At 42.1% G+C, this 18,429-nt stretch overlaps 1 protein-coding gene across 3 annotated transcripts in view; it reads right to left on the bottom strand.

Annotated features, from left to right (window-relative positions):
• Positions 1-1,864, bottom strand: part of LOC311233189 (transcriptional regulator ATRX-like) — a 65,147-nt gene extending 63,283 nt beyond the window's left edge. For all 3 annotated transcript variants that reach the window (XM_084320106.1, XM_084320105.1, XM_084320104.1), the window contains exon 1: positions 1,737-1,864. In XM_084320106.1, coding sequence (XP_084176232.1) covers positions 1,737-1,756 — 20 coding nt within the window. In that variant the 5' untranslated portion in view covers positions 1,757-1,864. The remainder of the gene's footprint in view (positions 1-1,736) is intronic.
• Between the last annotated feature and the right edge of the window lie 16,565 nt (positions 1,865-18,429).

Genomic DNA, 18,429 nt, shown 5'->3' with positions numbered 1-18,429 from the left:
GCCATGAGTGGCTCTCAAAGTGTTAACGTGAGCTAGGTTAGCCAGTTAACGCGAGCTAGATGGAAAGACAATGTAACGTTACTGGTGAAAGTGATTTACCTTGGAATACTCCTCTTTGTCAACTTGCTGTATTTTGCTTGCAGGTCTGCAGCCATTATTGCTGGATTATGAATAGCTCCAACTTTAGCCAAGGTAATGTTAAGCTAAAACTAGCTTTTCAGGTAGCTCTTCAGCTAATGCTAATAACACCAGCAAGCGAACACATCAGAGCTCCCCGTCAGCACCGCTCTGTCGGGACGATGGCATTTAAAGGGGAACTATCTTATAAATGGCCTTTTTGAGTGTTTAGCATTGTTTCCTAGCTATGTGAACTTATATTAATATGATCTATGTCTCAAAATTCTCATATTGGCGCATTCTTCCAATTCTCCTCTCACAATATTCACCCTCACTGAACTGAGTCATTTGAAAATGTGCGCGATATGTGATGTCAGAGAGACTCAGCTGCATGTTAATGTTCAGGCGCCGGGGCCGTGGCGCAGTGGTTTAGGAGCCCAGGCTCAAAACGGCTCGAGATCTTGAGGTAGAAAAATGCTGTTTTTGAGGACTTGATTAGAAATACAAAACAATGAATAAAAATATATATATATATTACAGAGGTGTTCCATAGACTCACAGGAATTGTGTAAAAGTGCCCAAATAGTGAAAGAAATAGTAAAATAGTTCCCCTTTAAGAAAGTATCTGCTGTTAAAATGACAAACAGCATTGACACTTTAATTCACGTCGATTAAAAACATGTTTTGTTTTATAATGCTCACTCTCAGCAGGAGGAGATACAGCATGTGTTGTTGATAAATTACGTCATATGGTATCGGAGCATAGAATTTACGTGTAGTCACCGATACAGATACCAGCATTTTAGGCTGTATCGGAGGCATTTCCGATACTGGTATCGGAACAACTCTAGTACCAAGTGACCACAGTTACAAGTGGTGTCGTGAACTCAGGATAATATGGTTGACCCCCAGCTGGGGTCGCTGTGGAGTGAGTGTGACAAGGTTGGTGTAAACTCACTCCTCAGTTAAATACTAGCACCCCGCCATAATAGATAAGACCTTGATGTTTAACATACATGATCACATGATGCTGGTGAGTGGAGGGTTCGAGGCTGTAGGGTGTATGGGTGGTAGGTTGTCATCAGATTGAATCAACAACATCAACGTCCTCGAAAAAACGGACCTCAACGTCGTCGATCAACAATGACGAAATGCTCACTGGGATCCTAAAACCTACCCGAGTATCGTGTCGTTTATACTTAACGTTAGTAAAGTAACATGTGCATGGTTTTCTAGAAACGCTAATGTTTACGTGAGTGAGCCGACCAATAAATTAGCTGCTGCAAACCGGTAGAACACCAGGCCTGATTCGTGGTCCAAAGGAACACGAAGTAATTATTTTGAGTACAAAGAACGTACTGCATCTTTTTAAGCTGTTTGGTTAGTGTTGGGTGTGCGCGATTTGTTAACTTACTTCACACGTACAATTCGCAAACATTCGAGTATTTACATGCAGCTGCACGTAGTGTGCTACATTTATCCAAATAGTTATATTATCACCCCACTAGGGACAACAATCAAACAACTGAAAGAGAGCCGTGTATTTTCCTTCTTGCCGACCACCGACTTATTTTTTTAACAATAACGTTACGTTCGCCTTGGAAACTACAAACCCTTACCTCTGCATCTCTGTAGACATGTCGAGGGATTAAAAAGGGGACGGCGCGTATACTCCCTTGTGCCGTTATCCAAGGGCATTTACTAGAGATCGTGCCAAAAAAAATATTCTATGGCAAACACTCATCTGCCATCCAATAAAGAAATGGCGTATTTGAGCTCGAAAGACCAGCGTTCCACGAACAAGAGAATAAGAATAAAACTTCCGGTCGGAATTTTCAAAATAAAGAGGCGATGTCCCGCCCCTTCTGCTATGGTCAATTGACCATATTCACACGGCAGCCATTTTGCTCTTATGTCATGCTCAGGTTGGGTTCCAGGGTGGAAAAGGAACCCAACCTGACGTTGACATAAGAGCAAAATGGCCACTGTGTGAATATAGTCAATGGCGACAGATACATATTTTTTTTATCCCATTTGAGTTGTGCCATGAATTATACATGACGTTTGTCAATTTAAAAGAAAATTTTGCAAGTCAAGAACGTTGATTGACTCGCAAGTTAGCTAACTTTAGCCAACATTATTGATAGCTGTTGATAACGTAACGTTAGCTAGCTGACAATTATACGTTTAAATTGTCAACATGTGTATAATTCATGGCAACAGGATACAAAAAAAGTTGTCTCTCACCATTGACTACCATTCATATTTCTTTCCTAAATAGGGTCCCATATGAGCGAGTTTAGCTCAAAACCCCGCCCCATAGCTTGATGAACTGCCATGCCATGGCCTCCGATAACGTGCTGTGATTGGCTCCACAATGGCTTCCCTCGCTCTAGGAAGGAAGGGGAGCTACTTTGACTCTCTATCTATAGGATGAATGCAGAATAGACAAGTGTTGTCATCATCTACCTATTCAGCTTATTATATTAGTTAACAAGTGATGATGTATCCACCATAATGCTGCTCAAGGCCAATACCCTTTTCCTCAAAATAAGAAACATCCTTTAAAATGTGTCCAAAGACCCTCAATCAGGAAGCATCACTGTCCATGGTGCTGAAAACACAAGTGTCTGAAATTGAGAGCTGGAGCAGTGGTAAAAAAGCAAAAGCTGATCTAATGTGGAGACTGTTCTATAGAAAGACTTTGTAGACCATAGTTGCTTATTGTAACAGGGTGAACCTGATGCCTTTTACTGTTAATATTTTTAGTTTTTATCTTTGTGTGCAGTGCTTTTATTTTTAATGCTTTTAGATTTGTTGTTTTTTTTATCTCTTGGTTTGCAGTGTTTTATATTGAATGTTTTTCATTTGTATTGTAAATTGTGGACGGTCCCTTGATTCTCCCAGTTAATTGTTTTACCTGTCACAGGTGTGCTGATGACCTAGCTGCTGAATACATAATCCCTCACCTCATGGCAACAGTAGAACAGTTGGATGTTGGTCCAGTACAGGAGGACACCTTATTGTACTCTAGTCGTTTGATTTCTGTTGTACTCTTAATTAGATGGGAGGCCGAAGGTCTCTAGAGGCTTCCGTTAATGAAATGATTGATCTGGTTTTACAGAGTATATGTTATTGTAATATGAACTACATAATATACTATAATAACACATTTCCGTTTGTTGGCAATGGTTTTTGGGTCATATCTTTATGAAAATTAATGTGTTGATAAGATAAAAACTACCTACGTTTGTGAAAAGGGGCGTTGCTGCGTAACCAATCAAAACGCGTTACAACGTCAGGTGACTTGATTTCTCCCAATGACATTCTTCAAGCCCTGGAACCAGGAAGTAAATATTGCTATACTCGTCTGTTGACAAGACTGGATAGCTCTGCATTCGGTAAGCTCTCAATTCATTACTATTACTATTGAAATGCATTTTTACTTAACTTTACAGCATTATTCAAACGTGATAGGAAGTTATGAGTCATCAGCAGTTTATATGCAGTCCGTTTTGACGTCCGATTACACATTGGAAAATGTTGTAGCCAGCTCACAAAGACTAACGTTACGTTAGCATTTTAACTTTCTCAGATAGCAATCTAACATTACGTTAGTGTAAATCAAACAACTCTAACCCAATACTAATAATAGTAACTTGTTTCACATTCTTGCTGTGTGTTACACTATGGTAATAGCGGTCTGTGTTGTTGCCTGTGACGTTAGAAATTTGACGTTGTCACAACCGTTACATATGTACAAAATATACTGTCTCATAAATATACCCTTCCAATATAACAATTAACAATAGTTTGATATTGGATGGTCCCTGTGCTGTTGTTTACTGTCTATCTGTATGTCATGTATGTAATATGTTATGATGAATTGAAAATAGGGGACCCTGATGTAAACAAGATGAAAGTCTTTCTCTGGTCTGCATCCCATTAACAATTGTGTGTATTGAGCTGTACTGTACTGTACCCATTCTGCAATCTGTTAATAACGTTTTCAATCAATCAATCAATCAACATTTATAACACAATAACAAGTGTGAAAATAACATGTTATTTATTTTAACAGTAACATGTATTACAAAAACATATTCCCTGTTGTCCCAAATTACTGCTCCTTAATGATGATGATTCTTTAGCTTTAAGTATTGTTCAGAGACGATTTTGGCTGGCAGGAAGTACTGCTGAAAAAAAAATTGGTGCTTTGATGGCAAGCTCCACATTCTCTGCCCTTTAATCACTGGAAACAGTTATTAGCTGATGTTGTAACAATGGAGCTTTCTACAGCTAGATTAAATGGTGCAAACTATCAAACAATAGATAGCTGGAACCAACAATGTGCATTGTATGCCTGTACCTGTGCCTATCTTCCAAAAAAGAAATAAAATATATGAAAAAAAGAAGAAAAAAAACTCCAGTGAAAACTTAGGATACAGTGTTCTGACAGTCCAAACACAGACACATGTCTGTACATGGTAGGTTGTTTGATTTGCATGTGCATCGCCCCTTCATGCATTGTGTTTTTTTGCAGGAGCAGTATACAAGTTCCAGGATTGCGACTGGGGCTGGAGGAAGTGACATCCAGTCAATCTCGAAGAAATCTCTGGACTGCTGATCACCACATGGGAACTGTATTGAGAGGCATGAGCACAGTGAAGCAATAGTCGGGTGTCTGCTTCCTCCTGTATTGAGAACAGTGTTTGTAGTGGTAACACCTCCACCCCTGTGCCACTGCTGTTGACTCTGATGACATGGCACTCAGACCCATGTCCAACTATCAACGTGATGTCTTGCATTACCTCTTTGCTGGATTTTGACCATGTCTCAAATAGAAATTGCTGTAGGTTTTCTTTGTTTTCGCCACAAGCTAAGAACTTGGACCATTGTTTTGGTGTTTTCTGGTCAGCTGAATATATTGTAGTCAGCTGACATCCTCTTGCTGCTCGTCGGTTTGTTTGTACGTGTCGGGGACAAAATGCACCACTTTGGATTTACTTGCTTTGGCTGGGTTGATGAGGTTCAATAGTACGCTGTTTGCAAATCTTCCAAATGTATCCTGAGGTTTCATTGCCTGTATCAGAGCCATTGCATCACACACCCAGGTTGAGCCATCAGGGACTTCAACTGTGGCGGGTGGATTTACTGATCCCTCGAGAAAGTGCATTAACTTGGCTTTATCAGTTTTCACCATAGAGCCATCCATGTTCGCTATGGCTGCAGGGAAGGGTCCCAGACTGTAGACTAACATTTCCCGATGTCAATCTTCCTGACTGTTCCCACCACTATAAGCCTGGCGAAGAGGTCTCGGTCTGCTTTCAGGGCCATCTCCTTGCCTCTCACCTTGGTAACACTTGATGTTGCTGTGTCCTTGAAGGTTTTGAGTTTCATCTTTTTTACAGGAGCATGGAAGTCCACCTCATCTGTTAGGAGACGTTGTTTAAAGAAATCGCCAAATGCCTTCTCACTGTACTAGTTACACATTACACACATACAAATGACAATAACACTATGTAACAACCATCAAATGCACTCACAGCACACACATCCACACGCACACACTCACTTTAAACAAACAACTCACTGCAGCACCCACTTTAGAACACCTAAACACACTTTATATTTATTGGCAAAGAATTTGCACTACAACCCATACCTCATTACACCTTACTGTAAATTGTACCTCATCCCATTTCTGTATTGTAACTCAGTTACTTTTCTACTCTGCATTGTACATTGTATGTATATATTGAACACTTGTCTACGTACTTGACTTCTATTTTATACTTATCTATTTTTATCTAGCACAATCTCTGGAGCAAAACAGAAAGAAGCATTTTATATAAAAGTATTCTGTACTTCTGTATGACAACTAATAAAGAAACTTGAACATCAAAAAATCAACATTCTGTTCTCTATGCCAGGCTAGATCTGACCTTGACTCATGTTACAGGATTAATACACACTTTATACACAAATTGCATATAGCATTCTCTTTGGTAGCATTCATTCTGTGTTTATTGTGTCATACTGGGGAATAATATTAATATTATTATGTCCTATTGGGGACATAATTTTAAATTCTGAGCAATTCAATCGTTTTTTTTATAGAGGATGTCTGACATTGATTGAAAACGGTTAACAGATTGCAGAATGGGTACAATACAGTACAGCTCAATACACACAGTACACACTGATGCAGACCAGAGAGAGACTTTCATGAGAGACCAACAAAGTGAGGTATGTAATACATTTCGAATCAAATTGTGGTCGGTTAGATCTAACGTTAATATCACGTTATCCATCTAATGGATAGCAAGCTCACCTGACGTCGGTATGACTTGCGAAATACAATCTTATAGTAAGAAACAAAACACAAGTTGAACATAGTTTTGAACGTTTTATTACAATAGTATTTAGGTCGGACCGTCGGATAGATCTAACGTTAATATCACGTTAACCATCTAAAGCTCATCTGTGACGTCGTTATGGTTAATACAGTGCAAAATACAATCTTATATAGTAACAAAACAATACACAAATTGAACATAGTTTTGAACGTTTTATTACAATAGTATTTACTGTCTCATGTTGTGTATAATCAGCTAGCGTTCCAGTCAGATCCATTCTCCGTTGTTCTTGTTGACAATTTTGGGGTCCCGAAATCCCGTTTCTGTATCCTGATTGGTTTATCAGCTAGAGGTGTCCAAAGATATGCATGAGCAAACATTTAATTTAAATGTAAGATTACGAACACCGATGACCAACAGACGGCTGGCCAACAAACGTATTTTGACTCAACATAATAACTAGATATCACACACAAAGAATTGTGTAGTCTGCCAACATGGATCTGTAATCTCTCCTGTGACAAAATGGCATCCAATGTAATAAAAAAAGTCAACCAACGAACTCGATTCTTGTACCGGATCTCCTCTCTGGTAAACAAGAACACCCTGAAGACTCTGGCAGGAGCACTCATTCAGGGGTACTACGACTATGCTTGCACCTCATGGTACCAAAGCACCTCAAAGGCGCTAAAAACAAAATTACAAACATCTCAAAACAAACTGGTCAGACTACTGCTTGACCTTACTCCTAGAACCCACCTCACCCCTGCCCACTTTGACAACCTAGGATGGCTTAGAGTAGACGACAGAGTACAACAACTTGCAATGGGCCTGGTCTACAAGATACACTACACGACCAAGGTACCCATGTACATGTCAAAATACTTCCCAAAGGTCAGTGAATACCACGATCACAACACCAGAGGGAGCTCCACAAATCATGTTAAACCCAGATTCGGCTCAAATAAGGGACTAAACACGTTTCGCAATTATGCCACATCAATGTGGAACGCCCTACCCAAAGCTGTAAAGGAATGTGGATCACTACCCACTTTCAAAACCTCTCTCAAGGGACACCTACGGGAGACTGCAATTCAACACTGGCCCCTGTAAATATCCTAACCCAACCCCCTCCAATGTACAGTCATTTACCTAGTATGGTTTTGTCAATAGTTCAATGTACAATTGTGTTTGTTTGTACAGTGTCTCCTCCCCCCCCCCCCCTCAATGTACAGTGTTACTTGTTTATACAGTGTGCCCCCCGGCCCCCCCCCCCCCCCCAACCACCTCCAATGTAAATTACCCAGTATGGTTGTCAATATCCCAATGTACCCAACCCCCCCCCACCCAACCTCCTCCAATGTACAGTTTCTACGTCAAATGTATATACTCCCTTTTCTTGACTCCTTCTGTATCACAAACAGTACTGTATTTGCAAATCTGGTATGTCATAAATGTATAGATGTAGCAGTACTGACTATCTGTATGTCATGTATGTCATATATGTCTATATGAATTGAAAATGGGGGACCCTGATGGAAACAAGACAAACGTCTTTCTCAGGTCTGCATCCCCTTAACAATTGTATGTATTGAGCCGTACTGTATTGTACCCATTCTGCAATCTGTTTTCATTCATTCATTCATTCATCAATCAAGTTCACTTTAGACAGACTCGGCCTCCCATCTATAATGTTTAGTCGACCCCTTTCTGTTGTGTTTTTTAAATGTTCTTGCATCTTTCGGTTTGTGTTCCTTCCTTTGCTGGACCAACAGGGTATGTAAATTCACGGTCTCATTTTATGGTCTTTAAGTTGTTTTAATTTGGTTTTAAACGTATAATACTAAAAATTTATTAAATGCTTGAGACTCTTGGCATGTCAAATAAAATAGTGAATTCCTGGTGTCTGTTATTGTTTGCACACTCTTGCCCGGAGTCCTATAGAAGAACATCCTCTTTTAAAGTATATAGAATTCAGAGCTCCCTAAACTCTTGGTATAAACCCATGCAGGGTGGTGTAGTCCTCTGCCTTGCCACATTATGAAACGGACCAGATTAATCTGGGCTCTGCTACAATAAAACTTGAATAATAGTCAGGAAAAAGAAAGGTCCCAAGAATAGGAAATATTAGTCCTTTTATGCTGCAGGCAAAGCTACTTTCCGGCACTTGAGCTCACACAGCATTGAAACAATTGTATTGGTATAAGTGGAATTTGATTGGTGTGACATCCTCTTTGATTGGATTCAAATGTAAATATTTGTTTTATGTTTGCCTACTTTATTTTACCTATAGTGGACAGGAATGATTGAAACGTCATTTTACCAAGTGGTGCAACAATAGGGGCATTTGTGGGGAATAAAAAAGGGGGGGCAATAGTCCCTTTGACCCTGTACTTCTGATTCCCTGGGATACAGATTGTTCTCTATTATTTAGATAGTTAGCAAGTCATTTTGAATGCAACATCCTGTAGTCCAAATTTGCTGAGTTTAGAAATAAGGATTGTGGTTAATTGTTCAATTGCTTTGGATACATTTTGGACAGTGCAGTTTGGTTTGCTGTTTATTGTGACTCCCAGTAATGGCTAGTCGGCTGATGGTTAGAAAGATGGAGATCCTCGTTCAGGCTAGCTTCTACTTCAGCCCAACTGGAAATCTTAAACGGTTGTACAGAGTTGAGTCGTCGGCATACAGGTACAGCTCATTCTCGCAGGAGTCAACCAAGTCATCAATGAAGATGGGGACAGAGGAATGAGCCTTGCACTACTGAAGCGTCAATACCCTTTGTACTCTCCTCCACACTCTCCCCTTTATGTCACAGACTCTTGGTCTCCCTGCTGACTATTTCTTATCACACTCTGCTACCTTTGCTACAACACACTCTGTTTCAGGGTCCGATAACACACCTACCAGCTGGTTAGATCCACTTTTAGAATTTTTTTTATTCACATTTAGTGATTAAGCTGACTCTTTTATCCAAAGTGATTTACAAGTTCTGTCGAACATGAGTTTTATCCCATGGGATAAATGCTTGGCCTCACGAGTGCACTCTGTCTCACAGCCACCCCAGTGCCTGGCTGCGCAGGTATGAGCCTCCCTTCGCCCACAGCACAGAGTGTGCTTTTCTCTGGCAGCAGTGCACTGCACACGACCCCAGCTAAGCAAGTACAACTTTATCATAAGCACACCAACCAAACTGACTACATGCAGGTATCCCCAACATATGAAAGCGTGACTTGTGCGGCACCACATCGCTAGAGCCGCCTGGGAGAAAATGGGTCAATGACGTGACACCTATTTTTTCTGTCCAACTGAATTTTTTACCTTTAAAAAAACATAAAAATGCATAAAAAGATAACATGTATCTCTAATACCTTCCCCATATACAGACCCACTCTAACTCCTCCAAGTTGAGTTATTGGTCATTTTTCTGCTATCTGAAGTGTCAAAAGTCCAGCATTGACTTCTATTTGGACAACCAACTTAAAATCACTTTAAATCTATTTAAATATTTTCCTTGCCCGATTTGGCATAATTTCAAACATGTTTTGCATTCATTGACAAAACAAAACATTTGCACATATACTTCCATCATAATATACAAACGAATGTTGTCTGCATATGTTAATTTTATGAAATATCATCTGGGGCGACCATCAAGAAAACACAATTGTGGGACTTTTATTTTGAAACCACCTCAAGGACAGATTGATTGATTGATTGAAAACTTTATTAACAGATTGCAGAATGGGTACAATACAGTACAGCTCAATACACAATTGTTAAGGGGATGCAGACCAGAGAAAGACTTTCGTCTTGTTTACATCAGGGTCCCCCATTTTCAATTAATCAGGACATATATGACATACAGATAGACAGTACTGCTACATCTATACATTTATGACATACCAGATTTGCAAATACAGTACTGTTTGTGATACAAAAAGAGTCCAGAAAAGAGAGTATATACATTTGACGTAAAAACTGTACATTGGAGGAGGTTGGGTTGGGGGGGGGGGGGGGGCTGTACATTGGAGGTGGTTGGGTGGGGGGGGGGGGGGTGGGGGGGGGGGTAGGAGGGGTGGGTGGGGAACACTGTACATCTGCACAAGCAAAACTATACATTGGAATATTGACAAAACCAAAGTTTGGTAATTTACTGTACATTGGAGGGGGTTGGGTTAGGACATTTACAGGATGTTGCATCAGCCAGTCACATGTGAGGGACCCAGAGAAACAACTAGCAGGTTAGTAAGTCTCTTTCATATTTGCAAATAAATCTCTTTTTTAACTGCTGTAATGTACTTGCCACTTTTGAATGTCTTGTGGGACGACCGCCCCAAAACTGTGAATAATACGTTTGATCTGAAAATCTATATTTTGATGATGAATTTGATAGTGACATGTGGTAAGAGCTAGCTAGTTTGGTTTCTGTAGCTAACGGTTAGCCTGTAATATTTGACTGACCTTGAAATCATCTGGGCGACAAGTATCATGTGGGGCGACCACTGCTGAGTGTTTTAGATGATAGATATATGTCCTGTATTTGTAGTTTCTGTATATTTATATTTTATTCATGATTTATATACATAAAGTTCTTTGTTTTAGCATAACTCTTTGTATACTTTAACATATATTTTTCAACATTTCTGTAATTTTTCATTCCTATTTAGGAATTAACGTTTCTTTTTTAGTATTGTACAATCTTACGAGATTTTTTTAAAAACGGTATATAATGACATTCCATTTAGGTAATTGTACATGTATTAGTCATGTTTAACTAGTTTAACCTATTTTCTAGATGGCACAAACAAGCAAACAGAAGACTGCTCACTACAGACAGCGGGTCAATGTAGACCAGTGGCGGACTGGGACACAAATTCAGCCTGGGACATTCAGATGCACCAGCCCACACACCGGCCCACACACCGGCCCACTAGGGTTGCCACCTTTGACCAATAAAAATAAGAATAAGGGCGCCCAAACTTTTTGTTGCGGTTTTGGGGGCGTTTTTTGGCAAAAATGGGCGGATTTTGTCACTATTTTTCTTTTTTTACTTTATTTCGGTTTTAGGGTTAGGCTTAGGGTTATGTTATTTCATTATTTTGGGGAGCCAGCCCCCCAAACTCCTGAAATGCATAGAAATCTATGAAATCTAAATAAAACAATCTATGACATTTATATTAAAAAGAGCTAGCCCCCCAAACCCCTAAAATACATAGACATATATGCATTTTGGAACAGTTACTATATATAGTCAAGAAAGCATTTAGTCATACTTAAAGTTTAAAGTGCTTTATTTGCATTTAACATTGTTTAAATAAATTGGCTGAACTATAGCCTCAACTTGAGCATAATACTGTATGAATATAAAGTGCTGTAAAAACAAAGCCTGGGAACACTTTTACTGAAAGAGGACAATAATACAATGAAACACTTGTGTGACCCAAATTAAAAGATTAATAAAAAATAAAGTGCAAAGAAGAGTAGGCTCCTGGCTGCCAGGGCAGGTAAATAGAAATACTGACATCTAGTTAAAAACACAACCAGATAAATAAGATGTAATATCCCATACCGAATCAATCTCAGGAGATGTTTCAGTCATGAAGAACTGTGACACCTGTGCTTGGGTCCTTTGTGTTCTTATATTTCGGGAATATTGTTCTCTTGAGGCATGCTGTCTGTCAGTCAGTCCACCATGCGCCACAGAAAACACCTACATACTTTACAGTTTTTGTTTTGTAAACATCTCCACTGACGCACGCTATCAAGCCAGTGGTTTGCCTCTTCCCACTCAGGTCTGTATTTCTGGAGGCGTTTTGTCTTTTTAGGACGCTGTGGAGTCACAGTGTCTGCTGTAGACATTTTCAAAGCGTCTTCGAAAAGAAATCACGCAGTGCGCAGACGGAGGATTGGCACAACGGCACAGAACTCTTCTTAGCAACGTGAAAGCGCTAATTCTCATTGGTCGGTGAGCTGCTGAGCGCACGGCCATCATACCAGAGTTGCCAAGTCTGTTTATTTTCCGCAACTTTTGGACACAATTTTGATTGTTTTTGTAGGTCGGCTGGCTCATTTCTCTCACTAAACTGGCAACCTTAAAATACGGGACAAAGGGCGTATCAGTTCAATACGGAACGCGTCTTTTAGTTTCCAATTACGGGACGATTCCGTATTTTAAGGGACGGGTGGCAACCCTACGGCCCACATTAGTGGCCCACACACTGGCCCACACACTGGCCCACACACTGGCCCACACACCGGCCGACACACTGGCCCACACACCGGCCCACATACTGGCCCACACACTGGCCCACACACCGGCCCACACACTGGCCCACACACTGGCCCACACACTGGCCCACACACCGGCCCACACACCGGCCCACATACTGGCCCACACACTGGCCCACACACCGGCCCACACACTGGCCCACACACTGGCCCACACACTGGCCCACACACCGGCCCACATTAGTGGCCCACACACCGAGTCACACACTGGCCCACACACTGGCCCAAACACTGGCCCACACACTGGCCCACATTAGTGGCCCACATACTGACCCACACACTGGCCCACACACTGGCCCACATTAGTGGCCCACACACTGGCCCACACACTGGCCCAAAAAAAATAAAAATAAAAAAAAATAAAAATAAAAAAAAATATTAATCTTTTTTTTTTTTTTTTTTTTTTTTTTTTTTTTTGGGCCAGCCCACTTTGGTTCCGGCCCATCGGGATTCGTCCCGAACGTCCCGATGGCCAGTCCGCCACTGATGTAGACCCTACAGCAAGAGCCGACTACTACCAGGAAAAGAGAAAGGTAAAAAAAACTATAGGTAGGTAACATGCATGCAGTATATTTTTCTCTGGTGTATTTCAAACTGTCATGTTAGTAGGATTAGGAATGACCTTTTCTGTAATATCTTGAACTTAAGTTTGTATGTAATTTAGCCCACCAGAATCAGTATCACATTATACACCATTGTTTCAGCTATCAGAGAAGAAAACAACAGGGCAAGATTCCATATGTGAAGTCAGATGAGCTATCAGAGAGGGAGAAGGCTGCATCCAGAGGTTACAGGGAGAAGGAAAAAGATGGAAAAGGCAATGCTGGACCTGACACCACCATCCATGGAGAACACTCCACCAGTTCTGGCTGGTGTAGAAGTAGAGAAGAGCAGCAGGGCAAGCTGTGGTGGATCCCCTACCAATAAATGAGGATTTGAATCCCTAAAATTTACTTTGATTCTACAGTAGGTTTATCATCCATTATATACAGCTCATGATCAACAGTGACATATTTCAACAATACATTTTCAGTGGATTGCACTGTGCAACATCTGCATTATAATCTGATCAAAGTTTGTTTCGTGTTTGATATATCTTTGGGGAATGTTGAAAAAATATCAGTGTTTTGTTTTTTGGTGTGCTTCTTATTCTAGGTTTTCAGGGGAAATTGTTTGTTTCAACACAAAAAATTCACTTGTTTTTCACAGTTTTTTTACGCCATTGATAGCATGATTTGTTAAAACATGATTTGCATAGCATTGAATATTTCAATTTCTCTCCCATATGTGGGGTTTGAGTCACTACCTACCCATGCACATGTACCTCAATTTAAAATGCCTGCAGTTTACCATGAGATAATATAAAAGGAACTAGTATAGGGATGGCACCAATCCGATACTCAGTATCGGTATTGGTCCGATACTGGCCAAATTCACACGATTGGATATCAGCAAAACAGGAAGTATTTTCCGATCCGATACAGGCCGTAAAGCGTGCCATCACGTGAAAAGTAGTAGCGTGATAAGAACATTAGCATTAGCTAAACGTGAGTCAACTTGTTAGCAGCGTGCCGCGATCATGTCAGCTGTGTGGAGTTATTTTAAGCTCAAAGAAGAAAAAGGCAAAACAGCCTGTGGTAATAATAATAATAATAATTCATTTATTTTCATTGACCCAAAGTCGCTGACAATAGGCAAAAAAAAGAAAAACAAAGAAACAGAACCACAGGGAAACGGAGGACAATAAGAATACACAGGAAACATAAAACCACGAGTAACGGATAACAAAAACGGGAGTGAGTAGGGGAGACAGTCGGGAGGAGAGTAAGGGAAAACCAAGGGGGGTGGAGGGGGGGCAGGAGAGGAGAGAACGTGGGGCAGGGGGAAATGGTGGCGAGTTGGAGGAGGGTGGTTAAGGGTAAGGAAGGTTGAATGCTTGGGAGAACAGGTAGGTTTTGAGTCTGGATTTGAAGGTGGAGAGTGAGGGAGAGTCTCTGATGGTCTGAGGGAGGGAGTTCCAGAGTCGGGGTGCAGCTCGTGAGAATGCCCGGTCACCGAAACTTTTGAGTTTGGATGATGGGACAGTGAGGGAAAGAGTGGAAGAGGACCGGAGGGAACGGGTGGGGCGGTAGGGGAGAAGGGGGTCAGTCAGGTAGGGGGGGGGGGGCAGGCTATGGAGGGCTTTGAAGGTGAGGAGTAGTGTTTTGAAGTTAATTCGTTCCTTGATCGGGAGCCATTGGAGGGAGTGGAGGACAGGAGTGATGTGTTTGCGGGACCGGGTGTTAGTGAGGAGGCGGGCGGCTGAGTTTTGGACCATCTGTAGTTTATGGAGGGAGCGGGAGGTGATGCCAGTGAGGAGGGAGTTACAGTAGTCCAGACGGGAAGAGATGAAGGCGTGTATGAGGGATTCAGCAGCAGGGGGGGAGAGGCAGTGACGGATTTTGGCAATGTTGCGGAGGTGAAAATATGAAGTTTTGACAATGGAGCGGACATGGGGGTCAAATGAGAGGGTGGGGTTGAGGATGACACAGAGGTTGTGGACTTGGGGGGAGGGGGTGATGGTGGAGTCATTGATGGTGAGTGTGATGGGTCCGGATCTGGTGAGGGTGGTGTTGGTGCCGATGATGAAGAGTTCTGTTTTGTCGCTATTTAATTTGAGGAGGTTATGGGTCATCCAGGTTTGTAGTTCAGTGATGCAGGATTCAATGTGACTGAGGGGAGGGCTGTGGGGGGATTGTGTAGTGATGTAAATTTGGGTGTCATCAGCATAGCAGTGGAAGTTGAGGTTGTATTTGCGAATGATGTGACCGAGGGGGAGAATGTAGCAGATGAAGAGCAGGGGGCCTAGGACTGAGCCTTGGGGGACCCCCTGTGTGACTGGGGAGGGGGAAGAGGTGTGGCCGGAGAGGGAGATAAATTGATGTCTGTCAGTGAGATAGGAAGAAAACCAGTCAAGTGCTGTGCCCTCAACACCCAGTTGGTGCAGCCTTTGGAGGAGGATGGTGTTAATGTTATGTGGTTATGTTAATGTGTGTGCATTAATACGACACAGAGTACAGGCCACCGTACTGGGGTCACAGACAGGTATGCAGGGCAGAGTAGACTAGGAGCGGATAATAATGGACCTGTATGGTGGAGCTACAGAGCTAACAATGAAGACACTCACAAACAAATACAGAGGACTCACGTGTATACTTGTGGAATAACATGACACAGCCGAGTGTAATATCTGCAACGCAAGTATTTCTAGGGGTGGCACTGGAAACTTCAACACCACACAACACTTGCAGATTAATCATGGAAAGGGAGTATGCCGAGTTCAGTGCAACGAATGCCAAGAGGAAAAGTTTTGCCGCAGCAGCTAACGTAGCTGGAAACCATTCAGAAGCGCGAGAAACTCCCTGCAGACAGTAACAAAGCAAAGCTGAAGAAAACCAAGAAAATAACCACATTTATTGTGCTGGACGACCACATGTACAATGTTGTGTTTCTTTTTCAAATGTAGCCAAGAGTAAAGACCCTAACCTAATCAAAACAGCAGTCAAAGTGTATATTTTCAGCACTACGTTTGTTTACCAATGATTTGAAAATCTCCACGCATTGTACCGGTAAACAGACGTTTTAGACGCGAGGACAGGAAGCAGTCATGAAATTGCTGTAGTCTTATTAACGTATTAACTAAATAATTTGAACAAAATTAAAAGCAGCAGCACTATTGCATAACTGAGTCATGTGTGGTATGTATTTCTTCCTTTAGGGGAGTTTTTGATGTTTTATAGATGGCTAGGTTAAACACAGGTTTTAGTTTTTTACATTTACATTTACATTTAGTCATTTAGCTGACGCTTTTATCCAAAGCGACTTACAAGTTCTGTACGACAAGCCATCAGGAAGGGCACAACTCTATCAGCTGAGTAACAATGTTCATCAAAGTGTTGAGTGCTACAGTGTAGGTTAGTTTATTAGGACAAGTGCATGACAGTATGGTTAGTTAGGGTTAGATAATATTTTTTTTTTCTTTTCTTTTTTTAATTCAGATAATGGTTGAAGAAGTGCGTCTTTAGTCGACGGCGAAAGATTGGACGTGTTTCGGCTGTCCTAACTGGGGTGGGTAGTTCATTCCACCATTGTGGGGCAAGGACTGAGAATAGGCGACTTCTCTTTGATGACCCTCCCGGAGCTTGGATAGGAGTAGGTCTGAGGCGGCCAGAAGATGCAGAGCGTAGGGGTCTTGAGGGTGTGTAGTTAGAGACCATTGACCGGAGGTAGGCGGGAGCAGTTCCCTTTGCCGCACGGTATGCTAGGTCGAGGGCCTTGAAGCGGATTCGTGCAGCAATGGGGAGCCAGTGCAGGTCCCTAAGAAGTGGGGTGACATGGGCCGACTTCGGTAGGTTTGAGATCAGGCGGGCCGCTGCGTTCTGAATGAGTTGAAGAGGCTTAGTGGCAGTGGCCGGGAGGCCAGCGAGCAGTGCGTTGCAGTAGTCGAGGCGGGAGATGACTGTTGATTGGACGAGGAGTTGGGTGGTTTCTTTTGTCAGGAAGGGGCGGATCCTTCTGACGTTGCTCAGGAGGAATCGGCAGGTTCTGGTTGTCGCTGCGATGTGAGCAGAGAAGTTCAACTGGTCGTCGAGGACAACACCAAGGTTCTTGGCGGTCGGGGACGCGGTCACAGCTGCATTCTCCTGTATGATGCCTGCCTCGCTGAACTGCAGCAGCTCGCACACGTGATTCTGTCCACAACACACAGCGTCATCAACAGAGCATTTTCACTGTCTATTTTGTCGAGTACCACACGTCTAGCACGTGTCTCATGGTAGAAAATAGGCTTGGCGCCAAATCTCTAGGATGATGTGCTGCTGCTGCCGCCACACAGGGCTGCTCTAACCTGTTAACAAGTTGCGGTAAAGGGTGTGGACTGGCCCTAAGCATTGGTTTGGTAAGTAATGACCTGCTCCTTATATCTGGTTCTGATGGAAAACGTTCACAATGGATAGATGCACATTGTAGCCTTGCATAGCCATACCTCTCTCCAGACTACGTTAGTGCTGTGCCAGTGCCAGCGAGGTCTGGCTGAACCTATTATCTTTCCGGAACAGGGGAAAATTATTTGTTGGCTTGTTTGTATTTCTTTAAACCAATCACAATCATTCACGTAAAGTCGGAAGTGTATTACATGACCAAGTTGTATTTTCGAGGTGATGACATTCGAGTGCACTAGTTGGTTCAGGACAAATCCAATCCAAGGCAACAGATTTGAGTAGGACCCAAGTGCAGGAGGAAGGAGGCAGAGGCATATGACCAACACAAGACGAGAAACCAACACAGGACATTCAATGCAAAAATAGGCAGGGAGGATACAAAACACAGAAACTCAGAAGAAGGTTGACTAACCTAAAACTAGAACAGAAAACACTAGGACCTGGAACTAGGAATAAACTGGCAGGGTAGGAACATGTCACACACAGGGAGACAGACAAACAATCAGACAAAGACTGATGAGGGAAACTGACTTAAATACACAAGGGGGGTAGCTTGCAAAACTATGCTTTCAAAGTAGCTTCCCCAACACTGAAAAAAATGCAACACAGTAATGGTCGCTTATCAACAATAGATGGCGCCAAAACAAACAAGAGGAAAATGCGGATCTTGCGGATTACCATTT

Source organism: Notolepis coatsorum (genome assembly GCF_963971535.1).
Source record: "Notolepis coatsorum genome assembly, chromosome: 8".
Taxonomy (NCBI): Eukaryota; Metazoa; Chordata; class Actinopteri; order Aulopiformes; family Paralepididae; genus Notolepis; species Notolepis coatsorum.
Note: the sequence above shows the minus strand (reverse complement) of the source record. Positions and strands in the feature narration are given on the sequence as shown.